Here is a 15,159-nt window from a genome sequence, read left to right as displayed (position 1 = left end):
AGTTATTTAGCTTAGTGTGGCCAACAGTTGATGCTCTACAATCCACAGCAGGCCACAAGTTAGATAAAAGCACAACTGTAAATTAATCTGGCGCACCAGAGTTCAGATTTAGGTTTTCTTCTGTGATAGCAACTAATGGGGATTGTGAACCAGAAGTCAAGCATCAAATTTCTATATGTTAGAAATTAAACTCAAGGGCATATTCTTACATTAGTTTACATAGTGGCATCTGTAGATAATGCGTATAACATTAAGACATAAGTACACTTTTTACTTAAACTTTCTTTCCCCCCAAAATAATGATTTTTTAAAAAAGACTCAGTAGCACCGAAGAAAGTTCAATAACTGTTTAAATTTGAATGGTATGACTGTTTTTAATGATTTTGTTCACATTTATTTCTACCCCCTTTTTTAAAACCTTTTATGACCAATTTTTAAAAGGCAAATCTAATCCAAAGTTAAAACAATCAATTACACTTTACTCAAATGTGATTATGGATGTGATATTCTAATTTGATTCAGTTGGAAAGAAAAAAATCTTTGGTCCACAGACACAAACTCAATTGCCTACATAGTCCAGTCAGGCAACGCTTTAACGAGGAAAATGTAATGAGGAGTGGTGGGCTGTGGTGATGAGGAGCAGTGGGACTGCGGTGAACTGGAGAATATAAGATCAGTGAGAGGCAGCCCCGGCTGAACCCTAACAACAATAACAAAAAACCCAAACCAGTTGCCGTGGAGTTGACTCTGACTCATGGTGACCCCAAATGTTGCAGGGCAGAAATATGTTCCATACGGTTTTCAAGGCTGTGACCTTTCTGAAGCAGATTGTCAGGCCTCTCTCAAGAGGCACCTCTGGGTGGGTCCAAACTGCCAACCTTTTGGTAGTAGTCAAGCGCTTAACTATCTGCATCATGCAGGTACTCAGCTCTAGCCAACTGCAAGGCCAGTACTACCAACTCTGACTCTTTAAAAGAAGACAAAAATCCATATTTTTGTGTGACGTCATCTAATTTTAAACATGGGAAATTAATTCACGCTTTTAAAAAAGTATTATTTCAGCCAAACAAAACATAGCAGCAGCCACATTTGGTTGACAGGCCACCAGTTTGTTAACTTTGGTCTAGTCTGCAAATGAAAATTTCATCAATTTTCATTTCCTGGCCATTAGATTTATTGTTCAACCACTATGATCTGAAAAGAAACCAAAGTATATGTTTATAATACAGGAAAGTAGGAGACAAAGTAGTAAAGAAAACTCTCTTTTATAAAAAAGTAACCCATGACATGAAAAGAACATATTTATATAATAATGCTACAAATATACGCTCATATGTAAATATCTGGCTTGTGGTTTCTGACCACTTACAATGGCAACTTTATTGTACTGCTAAAAAGCAAAACCACAAAAACACTTTCATGTCAGTCACAATCAAACTTCAAAAACATGGACACACCGAACGTGCTTACGGGCTCAATCAATTCCAACCGTACTGATAATTATCATTCCCCATTAGTTGTAGAATTTTAGGAAGAAGTTATGTCAATTACAATATCTTCCATAGAGTTAGGATTTGAAGATGTGACAGTTTGAAAGATGTTTCTTACAGACAGAAAAGTTACCCTGCCATCCATGCTGGAAGGAATGAAAGTGTCAGGAAATTCATGTTGCTTTAAAAAATTGCTATCATTTACTGAAGATAATGAAGACATACTATTGTTCATAGGTAATCTACATAATTTCAAATGAGGAAATTTACCTGGATTAAGAACAATAATCCTCTCACTTCCAAATTTTTTTGGCACACACTAATGATTAACCTTGAAAAGACCCCAAAAAGGTAAAAATGCTACCACTGAGAAGATTAACTCTGTATTATAAATCTAATAGCACATAACAATAGCACATTAGCGATTTCTCTAGAAATATTTTGTGGCATTCTCAAAAAAATAAGGAGGGATAGAAAAAGATGTCTCAAACAATATTTTCAGGTTTTAGGAATGCATTGTGCTGAGAGTGCAGAAGCATACCACAAAAACTTCAAAGTTTTATTCTAGACATTTCATTTAAGCTGGTTTTTGGACAAATGTTCTAAAGCATACAACCCAGTAAGCCACTGAGAAGAGGGATATCTTCTGCATATTTCCAGTGTTAAAATAAACATCCATATAACGTGTCACTATAAAAAGCATCCAGTGAGGTTTTAGAGTTCCAAAGATGTCATCCAGGCTGCCCTAAGCAGACTGCTGTAAAGGACAAAGAGAACTAGCAGCATGGTGGGACAGTGGTTAAAAGCTCGGCTGCTAACCAAAAGGTGGGCAGTTCAAATCCACCAGTCACGCCTTGGAAACCCCACGGGGCAGTTCCACTCTGTCGTATATAGAGGGTCACCATGAGTCGGATTTGACTAGATGGCAACGGGTTTGGTTTTGCTTTAGGTTTGTGGAATGCTACAGGGACCTTGCTCATTGGTCTGTTTATGTTTCCTTTCATTTGTTTCTAATAAAAATCTTGGAGACGAAAGTTTCTGCTTGAGATGACTTCTTTGGAATTCCAAAAGGCCTCACTAGGGCTTTCTGGCTACGCTATGACCATCGTCTAATGGATTACAGACACATTTCAGTTTACAGCTTCATAACAGCACAACAGAAACACACACAACAGAAATACGCGCAACAACATATATTCCACATCATGAATTTCAATTTGAGCAAAAGCCAGCATATTAGGGAAAATCAGAGATGGAAAAGACTTATCAGTCGTATGTTTCAGTGCAGTTAGTTCTCCAACCTTAATCCAAGTTAGCCCAGTTACAGAGCCTCTACTTCTCTTAGGAAATTACTGCAGGGCCAAGAAGACCCTGCTGCTATTAATTACCGTATATCTTTCCGTATGAAATTCCATGTGTTTAATATCATATAATTCATCTTAAATTTAATCTACTTATTACTCACAAATCTATTCAGTTAAGTAAAATAACAAGTTTATGTGTCTGATATAGTACCTGGCTAAAACCAAAAAAACCCATTGCTAATGGATACTTATTCAATATTAGTTTCTTGCCTTTAATTATTTTGTCTAGAAGACTGTCTGAATTTAACTTGTAAAAAGGTGATATATTCTCTGAATGCTTGGGCAATGTCCGACTGCATACACGTCCATGATCCCATAAGGTTATAACAGAATTCAGAAATCCCCACTGGAAAATGGGACGTGGTGGATGTAACACTTAAGAAACACTTCCAAACCACACAACGTTTTCATGAGCGTCACAAAATATTGTGTGTGTTATGAACCACTGCATGTATTTAACTCAAATGTTTCATATAATAGGCTTTATGGTAGTCCATTCTTAAGTACGAGTTGTTTGTAAGTTGGGCATTCCTAACTCGTGGACTGCCTATATATAATGTGGTGCTCACAAAATGTCCAAATCACGTGACATCCCATTTCACAGAATGAGTTGCAATCGACTCCACAGCAGTGGGTTTTTGTTGTATTGCGGACATTAAGGGACACATGACTATACTTTAAACCAATACACCCAGAGGCAATGACTAAAATATGTCATTGGTGCTTCCATCAAGTTCTCTTTCTCCTTTCACTGCCCCTGCAATAACCTACCTCTCCTCCATACTCCACTCCCTTGCCACCCAGTAGAAAGTTGTTTTTTTTTAATACTGAGTAGGGTCTATCATGAATTTCCTTAATTCCATGTCTTCAAATCTTTGGATTGTTGATAACTGCATTATTTCTACTCTTTTCTAAATGCTTAGACATAGGAGGGATCATACCCATGGAACAAACAGAAAAAAAGAAAACATTAAATGCAAGGTCACACTTTGTAGATACACAAATAATCTAACTCAGTCCTCAAAGGACAAGCTTATAAACCTGTAAGTATTCCCAAAAATGATTATTCGCAAGAGCCCCTTGCAAAAAAAAAAAAAAAAAACCCAAACCCAGTGCCATCAAGTTGATTCTGACTTATAGCGAAACCCTATAGGACAGAGCAGAACTCCCCCATAGGGTTTCCATGCCTTTAAATCTTTACGGAAGCAGACTGCCACATCTTTCTCCCACAGAGTGGCTGGCAGGTTTGAACCACTGACCTTTTGGTTAGCAGCTGAATGCTTTAACCACTGCAAAGCCAGGGCTCCTTAGTCCCTTGCAATAAACTATTTAATTATTGTGCTTCATCAGGAACTAAAATCTTTTAGGCAAGTGTTTTTTGTCATCAAAGGACATTCTAGAACATTCTATGAAAATTCAAATTCAAACCAATTCTACAATGTCATATCATGTGATTTCCCTGTGCCACACTCTCCTGGAAGGCACAGATGGCCAGCAGTGAGACACACACAGTTGCCAGTCTTTTGAATCTCAGTCAAATGGCAAGAATGAATATTAGACAAGTCAGCATGTGAATAGAGTTGCCAAAGGGGAAGCGTAGGGTCAGGGCCTCTGTGTACAGTTGGGCACGTCGTGCATTGTACAAAGGCACCACATCTCAGGAGGCACCATCCATATCACAGACCTTTTCGATTTGTATATTTCTTAAGACAATTTTCCGACAGATGGCACCAGCGTCTTGCTCTAATACAGTCAGTGCATTTATTACAATAATTTGTAGACAGACAGAAATAAGGTATCTTGAGAAAGGGTTGCCTTTTCCTAACTCACAAAACGGCGCCACATACATTAAGAGGGGTGCCACAGGGACAGAGAATAAACCCCTTTAACTTAGTCTAGAAGCCAGTCAAGGCTTCCTGAGAAAGAGGGTTTACCTGAGACATGAAAGATTGGGAGTAGTTTAAAATTTTATAACAAACTCTACAGAATATTCAAAGTGTTTTTTAATGGACTTTTGGTATAATAAATAGTTTCCCAAAAAACACAGCTGAGAAATTTCTCAAATTCAGTTAGACCTGAAAGAAATCTGTCCCTGGGTAGTGCAAACCGTTAACACACTCAGCTGTAAACCAAAAGGTTGGAGTTTCGAGTCCACCCAGAGGTGCTTCAGAAGCAAGTCCTTGTGATCTACGTCCAAAAAATCAGCCGCTGACAACCCTGCGGAACTCAGTTCTACTCTGACACACGTGGGGTCACCAAGAATCGGAATCGTCTCTACTGCACCGGTACCGGCAGCTGATTGGCAGTGAACAGAAGTGCTGTACACCTAGAGCAAGAAGAGAGAAGCCTGCACTTACATACCACAGACTGACTGTTTTTCCTCTTCCAAGCTTCTGCATTTGTTTCTAAAAGGTGATTGGACTTGGTAGAGCCCTCGTGTCATAGTGGTTAAGAGCTCGGCTGCTAAAGAAAAGGTTCGCAGTTTGAATCCGCCAGCCACTCCTGGGAAATTCTATAGAGCAGTTCTACTCTGTCCTGCAGGGTTGCTGTGAGTCAGAATCGACTCAACGGCAACAAGTTTTGGGACTTGATAGGTTACTTGGAAATTCTGGTGTTTTCCAACATGTTTGGGGAAGGATTCTGTGGAGAAGTCAAAGTTGAACTGCTGCTTAATGACTGAACAAACAAGCCCTGAGGAGCCTACTTCTCTAAGCCTGAACTCCAAACCGGCAAGTTCCTAGCAATTACCCACTGTGTGGATAAGGGCATTGCATGGAGTAAAGACATTTCTTCAATTGGTTTATGTGTTTTGGAGAATCCAACCATCAGCCATCTTTCAGAGCACAGAAGTAAACCCCATTACAATGAATACTGTTCTTTGTTTCTACGTAATAACAACAATTATAAATCACGATGACAATACTAGGACTAGTGTACTGTGTACATAATACAAGCAGTATACTCTGTGTCAAACGCTGTTCTTAGGTGCCTGTGTTTACTCAATTCATCCCATGACAACCTCTGAATTAGAAACTATTGTTATCCCCATTTTACAGGTCAGCAATCTGAGGTGTAGGATGACTGAAACAACTTGCCCAAGGTCCCAGATCTCGTCAGTGGCAGAACTGAGATTTGAACCCTGGCAGTGTGGCTCTAGAGCTTGTGTACTAAACCACTGTACTACACCGGTTATGGAGGCAGGTACCCAGTCTGGAATTTAGATGAAATTGAAAAACAATCAATTAAGTTCTTTTAACTGATGGAAACACAAACAGAAATCAATATTCAGACTTAATTACACTACCAGTATAACTAGCATTTTGGTCAGAATAAGCGTCTAGTAATCATTGGGAAAGTGAAAGACAACACAAGAATACAAGGACTCTGACACTCTCTCAAAAAGCTGGACACGGGCCTGGGCGTTCAGATCAGCCCATCCACTGATTTATTTCCCATTATTCAAACCCGCACTATTCAGTCCCTAGGCACAGGCATAAGCAAGGAACCCCAGTGGTGCAGTGGTTAAGGTGCTAGATTGCTAACCAAAAGCTTGGCGGTTCGAAACCAACAGCAGCTCCGAGGGAGAAAGATGTGGCAGTGTGCTTCTGTAGAGATTTACAGCCTTAAAAATCCTATGGGGTCGCTATAAGTCGAAATCGACTCAATGGCAGTGGGTTTTTTTTTTTTTTTTTAGGCACAGGCCGGTTATCTAGGCTAAGACTCTCTAGGATGCTGGCACTGATTGTGAGTGCTGCCTTAAGGATTCTCTAAAAAATTTTCTCCACAACTATCATCCCTGGAGATGCTTCTTATAAAAGCACCTTGTGGTCAAGGGGTTTGGGAATCTTGGCCTACTACATCTTTCTGTGAAAGATTCATAGTGCACATAAGCCTTTCACAGGCCCCCAGTGAGACCTATTTAACTTTCAAACCCACAATTGCAGAAACTTGCCTGAGCATAGAATTCATTGTTTCTTAGAAGAGCTGTGAGACCACCTGTGGGAGCTGGCCTTTGGGAAAGGACTCGGTGTGTCAGTGAAGAACAGAGAGCGCGAAAGAAAGCATAGGAAGAAAGATGGTTAAAGGTGGGAAAACTTGGGTAGAGTGCAAGCTGAAATCCTCAGTGCTTAACCACCGTGTTTCTCACATACTAGTCCTAAAAAAATGGCTGTTCAATTGAACTGTACAAAAGAGGCAGGAATTCTGTTTATGCAAGACAAAGCAGCAGGCCTGATATATTAGCAATCTTATGTGTAGTAAGACTGGTACACCTGTTTACCCAACAGCATCTCCTTACTTGTGGAAAGAACAAAGGAGTCAGCACAGTGTGTAGGTATGAGCCAGACCACCCAATGACAGGGATGAGGATGGAGGGAGTACCCTTCATTTGGAATGAAGGGTTAAAACTAGTGTCTTGGATGGTAATTTCCATGTTTATTTGAAAAGCAACAAAAGACTAAAGAAAACCTGGGGAAAAATACGCGGTCTCACATGCAACATTGCAACAGATATTATTTACTTATTTTTGTATTCAGAGGGAGGTTTGATTTCTTTCTTAAAGCTCCCAAGAAACAATAGGAAAAGTTCTAGCATAGAAGAATGGAAACGCTCTACTGCCTCATCTGTAGACACAGTCAGAAGATACATCGGTTTGAAAAATACCTTCCTCTGTGCTTCAAATTCTCCAGAGGATTCTAGAATCTTCATAAAGGATCTGAGAGAGGTGAGGGTATTCCAGAGAGCAGCCCCGATCACCAACAGTGCCTTACCTACCCCACGACACATAGCAATAACCTCACATTCAGTTCAGGAGTACTGTGGGAATATTACTTATGAGCCCATAGTACTGTTTGCAAAGATTGTAAAATAGGAAATGTTTTGTATTTGAGGCCTTAAGTTCACTTCTTTCAACCATTTAAAATGGGCAGAGAGGGAGGTAGCTAAAAATGTTCTGAAGTTGAAACATCAATTGGGGCTAGGAGCACGCAGGAAAAAAAAACCTGTAGGTTTAAGAAAAGCCTACATGCCAAGGCAAGAAGCTCCAAGTCTGAACAAGATAGGTGAACTGGCCTCACAGGGCACCTGGAGATGACAGGACACCATTTCTGGAAGGAAGGTTGCACTTAAGCTTCTGCTTATTAATGTCCCTCATCACTACTACACCCAGTGGAGAGGACAAAAGCTTTGAGCAAGTCACACCATGATAAGCAAGTTCACAGACAACTTCCACTGAAGGGCCTGTGAGGGGTGTAACTGCTGACCCTTGTTGTTCTTAGCTGCTGTCGAGTCAATGCCGACTCGCAGCGACCCCATGTGTTACAGAGTAGAACTGGTCCATAGAGTTTTCTTGGGTGTAATCTTATTGGAAGCAGATCGCCAGGCCTTTCCTTTGGAGGTACTGCTGGGTAGGTTCAAATCATCGAGTGCAAACCATTTTTGGCACCTGGCTGATCCTTAATCTCTGTCTATTCTTCAGGGCTCACGAAGGCTGGCTATGTTTCATTTCTGTGAAATCACTGATCTTTACAATAAATCCAGCCCCATAAATATATTTGAGCTAGTTGGAGTAGTTCCCTTTTCTAACATCCAAAGAAAGGCTTCCTAGGGCAGGGAGACCAGGATAAATGGAGAATTTCAATAGAATGTGACGAACTCAACTTTCCTCCAGGTATCTATCTCATATGCTCAGACACGTTTTTCTTTGGCTGTTTTATGGAGACTAAGCGTAATGCAGAGTAAGAAGCAAAACTAAAAATCAGCACCATATATACATCATTGTGAAAAATAATGCAGTATTTTCAGAACAGTTGGAGCCTCTAGAGGCCCCACATTGACAATATAACTAAATCTTTTATCTACTATTTCTCAGATTTTAAGAAGGAAAAAAACCATCTAGAATGTTCACGTACATGTTATTTACAGTAAAGAGATACACTATAACCAATTTGCTCATTGTACTGGAATGTTAAAAGTGGTAAATGATTACAGAAATTATGTGTGTGTTGAGAGTAGCCACAGCATGGTGATCCTAACAATTTCTAGAAAGCTAAAAAAGTGCTCTTTGCTATATATTCTATTATTCTGCATCATGGAAGTATTTTTAGATAAAATATTTGAAACGATTAAGAAAAGGAAGCTACTTTCAAAATAGAATGAAATTCTCTCTGAACAGATATTACTCCACTTTATGCTTTCTTTAAGAATATCATATACATTTTTTTTTTAGGAGAAACATTAAAATCAGGATATGTAGCACATATTATGCTCCATCTAGTTGTTAACAGACAAGAACTAACAACTTATGTCTATTTCAATGAAAGTTCTAAACTCACGGAAATTTAGAAACATGCTGTTTCCACAGCAGCAGATAAAGAGTAAAACTAAGGTTTTATTGATTTTAATATGGCTTAGAGAATTCATTCTCCTTTTTAGCAGTAATTTTTGCTACTTTTTTTTTTAGCTTATAGAAAAATGTCATTTTCTCTTTTCTAAATGCATTGAGTAAATCACATAAATTTTGAGATCATTTTAACACTGCTGTTGAATTACATATTCTTATAAAATAGTGCTGTAAAAAAAAAACTGTAGAATCACCAATGTTTAATTTTTAATGTAAAAGATGTGCTAAACTACAGAGTCAAGATCAGGCATCTAACTACATGTCATGTCAGCTTAACGTATGATTAAAATAAAGCATTGTATTACAAATGCCTCAAGGTAGTTTTCATTGATAAAGTTCATTAATAATTTAAATTCACTTAAATCATTTTCATTAATGATTAAAAGCATAGGATAGCATTTGCTGTCACTGTTGATTTATTAAGACTCATTCATTGGGAATAGGGCTTTTAAACATATGTGTTACAGCTACAAATTGCACGGTTCTCCATGGATAATGTTGCAGTATGAAACCGAAAAACCAAGCCCATTGCTGTCAAGTCAATTCTGACTCATAGGGACCCTACAGGACAGAGGAGAACTGCCCCATAGGGTTTCCAAGAAACAGCTGCAGGATTTGAGCTGTTGATGTTTTCTTTAGCAGCCTGGGCTCTTAATGGAAGCGGATGACATAAATTAGTAGTGCAGTTGTTCCAAGTCAAGGTGCTAAGTAAACAGGGAATAGACTTTCTTCTCTTGTACATATGTTGGTTCATTTGTACATTTTCTGCAAATAATTCTGATCTCTTAAAGTTTCTATGTATCTAAACACAGAAGAATGGCTCACCTGTAACAGACATACAACCTAAAGGAGCAATGAGAGTAATGGGAGCAAATCCGTAGGCTGCAAAGTTCCCAGTCTCTCCCACGGCCATGAGTACGACTCCACCCCACCACAACACGCTCTTGAAGAATGGCCTAGGACGCTCTTGGTGTGCCAACTGAAGATAAGAATATTTCTGGAAGTAAACCAGAATGCAAGTAAGAAAACATTTCCACACAATTAAAACTTGTCTTGAATTTCTTAGTCCTATAAATTAACATCATGGCTTTTAAGGTTATTTGCAGATTATTACAGGGCAGTTATCATGGTTTCGTGCTTGTTCCAAACATGTTAAGAGCAGGAACAACTCACATTTATAAGGATTTTAGAGTTTAAAATGCCTTTTCACATATGCATGTTGCTTAATTCTCATAACAACACTGTAAAATGAGTATCATTATTAATATTATTTAAAGATGATGTATATGTTGAACAGTTAACTCTTTAGTCCACTACACCACAACACTTCTTTTAGAATGTAAAAAAATTCAGATGCCAAAATAAACATTAATGAAATAAAAATAATAAAATACTGAAGTGAAATCTTTTGTAAAAGAGATTCAAGTTAATGGATCAAAATACCTAATACAATAACTTGGCAGGTCAGAGTACTTTGGTGGTAGGGGGCTGGGGATGGCCCTTATATCTGGTTTGAGTATTTCTTTATATTTAAAACATAAATCCCTGAAAAACAGGCCATTAAATAAAGTGCCAACTGGATTATATGACTTTATATCAGTGCAGCCATAACTAAATATTTATTTATTTATATATACATAAAGAATTAAACGGCCCACAAAGATAAAAGTGCTCAGGGCCCATGAAAGTAAAAAATGCAGTCCTGCATCAAACTAAAGAGTTAGGAAAAAAGGCTTTTTCTTACCTGAATATTTAGAGAAATGCTGATTACCAAGTTTCCTAAAATGGCCAACAAAACTCCAAAAAGGTGAATCTGTAATAGAAAATCATGTTTCCTTTGAAGGGTACCTTAAATAGTTCTTATAAGATATTTAGGGGGTTAAAAAAAAAACAAGACAAATTTAAGCTGATGCATTTTTTTTTATTCACTCAGACATTTGTTCATACATTCAACAAACATTTACTTAGCACCTATTTGCCAGGTCGGTTTAGAAAATGAGTATGGTTGGAATATGAATATTTAGTCAAGTAACATTTTTCTAGAAATAGCTCACTCTTTAACTGAATTCTCAAATATTTGTCTCATTCACTAGAATAAAGAAAATAGTCGCCAGGTTCTGACTTTCCTCCACTAGTATGCTTATTTATCTTTTTTGTTCATTTTCCTCAAGAACCCCTCTGGGGTTTAATAAATACTTGCTTGAAAAACTATATAATGAATTAAAACCGCACTCAAAGGATGGACTACATAACTTTTCCCTAGCTGATCCTGCATAAGGAACCTCTACATCGATCAAGAGGTAGCTGTTCAAACAGAACAAGGGGATACTGCATGGTTTAAAATCAGGAAAGGTGTGCGTCAGCGTTTTACCCTTTCACCGTACTGATTCAATCTGTATGCTGAACAAATAATCTGAGAAGCTGGACTATATGAAGAAGAATGAGGCATCAGGATTGGAGGAAGACTTGTTAACAACCTGTGTCATGCAGATGACACAACCTTGCTTGCTGAAAATGAAGAGGACTTGAAGCACTTATTGATGACGATCAAAGATACAGACTTCAGTATGGATTACACCTCAACATAAAGAAAACAAAACTCCTTACAACTGGACCAATAAGCAACATCATGATAAATGGGGAAAATACTGAAGTTGTCAAGGATTTTATTTTACTTGGATCCACAATCAATGCCCATGGAAGGAGCAGTCAAGAAATCAAATGACACATTGCATTGAGCAAATCTGCTGCCAAAGGCCTCTTTTAAAGCATTAAAGAGCAAAGATGTCACCTTGAGGACTAAGGTGCACCCGGCCCAAGCCATGGTATTTTCAATTGCCTCATATGCATGGGAAAGCTGGACAATGAATAAGGAAGACTGAAGAAGAATTGATGCCTTTGAACTATAGTGTTGACGAAGAATATTGAATATACCATGGACTGCCAGAAAAATGAACAAATCTGTCTTGGAAGAAGTACAGTCAGAATGCTCCTTTGAAGCAAGGATGGTGAGGCTTTGTCTCATATACTTTGGACATGTTATCAGGAGGGACCAGTCTCTGAAGAAGGACAACAAGCTTGGTAAAGTAGAGGGTCAGTGAAAAAGAGGAAGACCCTCAACGAGATGGAATGACACAGTGGAGGCAACAAGGGGCTCAAATATAGCAATGATTTTGAGGATGGCACAGGACCAGGCAGTGTTTTATTCTGTTGTACATAGGGTCCTTGTGAGCTGGAACCAACTTGATGGTACCTAACAAGAGCAGGTGATCCTCCTCTTTCTTTCCCCTTAATATAACCTGGAGGACTGTGGTATAAAGGAAAGAACACTGGACTTGGAATTAAAGGATGAATCTAAGATTCAGGTGTGCTACTTTCTAACTGGGTGACCTTGAGACCTTGGGCCTGAGTAAAAAATGTGATGCTGGATAAGAAGTTTCCAGAAACCCTTTTCACCTCTAAAGTTCTATGATTTCTATTGGAGACAGACTTATTTTTCCCACCACTCCCCTGATCAAGAACCTGCGATGTCTCTCTAGAGTCTATACTAGCCCCCCATAATCTATCCTCATCCTGGCCACCCAATCGTCCACAGGACATATAACATGCACCCTCTACCTTGGATACCTCATACATGCTATTTTCTGGTCAGATATCATACTTTTGCTCCCAACATACTGCTCATCTGGACCGTGCGACTCTCCCTCAGCCCATTCCAATCACACCTCACCTTACTGGCCTGCTGAGATTCACGAAACCTTCTCAGACCACCTCAGGCCATCTTTACTTCCTCAGACTCTAAGGGTGAAAATCCCTTCTTTTGTAGTATCATGTAGGTCTTTCCAAAACCAAACCTGTTGCCGTCAAGTCAATTCTGACTCATAGTGACTGTAGGACAAAGTAGAACTGCCCCACAGGGTTTCCAAGGCCATAAAGGTTAAACGCTGAGTTGCTGACGGAAAAGTTAGCAGCTCAAACACACCCAGTGGCTCCATGGAGAAAGATGTGGCAATCCGCTGCCATAAAGATTTACAGCCTTGGAAACCCTATTGGGCAGTCCTACTCTGTCCTATAGGGCCTCTATGAGTCGGAATCAAATCGACAGCACTGTTTTTTTTGTTTTGTTTTTAATCTTCATGGAAGCAGACTGCCACATCTTTCTCCTGTGGAGACGCTAGTAGGTTTGAACCACCAACCTTTCAGTTAGCAGCCAAGTGCTTAACCACTGTGCCACCAGAGCTCCTTTGTAAGTCATTAAAAAACCAAAAACCAAAGCCAGTGCTGTTGAGTCAATTCCGACTCATAGCAGCCCTATAGGACAAAGTAGAACTGCCCCATAGAGCTTCTAAGGAGCGCCTGGTGGATTTGAACTGCCAACCCTTTGGTTAGTAGCCGTAGCACCTAACCACTATGCCACAAGGGTAGGTTCTACAAATACAAGGTAAGCTCTCCAAGGGAAAAGAATCCCATCTTATACTGGATTTTCTACATCACCTACTTTACAAAATGAGGGGCTTAATAAATATTTGCTTGAAAAAGAACATAATTGTTTAAAACAAAGACCACAGAGGTTAAAAAAATGAGTTCTTACATATTGCCCAAATGTTTATTTACCATATGTAGCTCATAGCTCATGCATTATTTGATGACTTCAAAAGGTGCATTTGCTGCTCCCATCTAGGTATAAAGGTATAACATCTTGTAATAGTATATATTAGCAACAATCTAAGGGATGTCTCCCCTCTTCTTCTGTAGTACATAATTTCTAGCTAGCTTCGAATTCCACAGAGTTATTTGAATTTCAAATGTACATTACAACCACAAGGAACCCTTTGTAGAATGCAAAATGTCTTTGAAGTTCTCGAGCTTTATTACATGTGCTTAAATGAAAGTATTTGAAAAAAATGAAGCAGAAAAGTTGAAAACCCATTTTATAGTTGATACATAATATCCATGTCCTTTAATCAGTTAAGAATTTTCTTTTCCTAATAAGGGCACTTGGCCATAATTTTGATCTCTGCTCCTCATGGGGAACAAATATAGCACAATACTATGCGCTATTTCCATGCTTTCTATTTACAATCTAATGCATTTGGCAGTAATAAAAATAAGGATTCATAAGAAGTTTGGCATTGAATGGATAATTATGAAAATCATATATAATTATATAAGTAAATTGTTGAATAGGAATAACTTACTTCAAAATTCCTTAAATCATTCACTGAGCAGTTTAAATGGCACCAGGCTGGGTGTTTCAACCATGGTGGTGGAGCGAGTCACTGATTGTAGTTGGACTTGAAGAACATAAGGAAAAGCTCACTTGCTACAGACTAGCTCGCTGGCATAGGGTTGACAGTCAACAATTTGTTGTCATCCCTTTAAATTCAACATTGTCCTATCACATGTTTTTTCCCTAAAGCGGATACTCCTGGAAAGGTTTAAACTATTAAATCATTAATATAAACTAACTGAAAGGAACCTAGGTACAGTAGATTGCAAAAATGGACATAGTTTTTCACTTCCTGTATCTACAGTCTTGGCCAGGTAACTCTGTACCTTCTCCCATCAAGAGGTAGGGTTTATTTCCCTATTCCTTGAATTTGGGTTTGGCCAATAGAATACGAAGGAAGTGAAGGTGTGCTAGTTCCAAGACCAGGCCTCCAAAGGCATTGCATGCTTCTGCTTATTTTCTTGGAAATTTCTTAAGACGCTCCGGCTGGCCTTCTGGATGATGACAGACAGGTGACGTGGTCGAATTTCTACTTCGTCCTAGAGTCACTATGAGTCAGAATTGACTTGACAGCAACAGGTTTGGTTTTGGAATGACCTACATGACACTACAAAAGAAGGGATTTTCAGTGGTTAGGACCTAGCCAATCACCCACCAATGGCCAACGTGAGAGTG

The 15,159-nt window shown here is 38.9% G+C and overlaps 1 protein-coding gene across 2 annotated transcripts in view; it reads right to left on the bottom strand.

The window, feature by feature from the left end:
• NIPAL2 (NIPA like domain containing 2) overlaps positions 1 to 15,159 on the bottom strand; it is an 85,622-nt gene that overhangs the window by 52,138 nt on the left and 18,325 nt on the right. For both annotated transcript variants that reach the window (XM_049853785.1, XM_049853784.1), the window contains exons 2-3: positions 10,999 to 11,067; positions 10,080 to 10,251 (exon numbers count right to left, since the gene is read on the bottom strand). In XM_049853785.1, the coding sequence (XP_049709742.1) occupies positions 10,080 to 10,251; positions 10,999 to 11,067 (241 nt within the window). The remainder of the gene's footprint in view (positions 1 to 10,079; positions 10,252 to 10,998; positions 11,068 to 15,159) is intronic.

Source organism: Elephas maximus, chromosome 15 (assembly GCF_024166365.1).
Source record: "Elephas maximus indicus isolate mEleMax1 chromosome 15, mEleMax1 primary haplotype, whole genome shotgun sequence".
Classification (NCBI taxonomy): domain Eukaryota; kingdom Metazoa; phylum Chordata; class Mammalia; order Proboscidea; family Elephantidae; genus Elephas; species Elephas maximus.
This window is presented reverse-complemented; position numbering and strand designations above follow the sequence as displayed.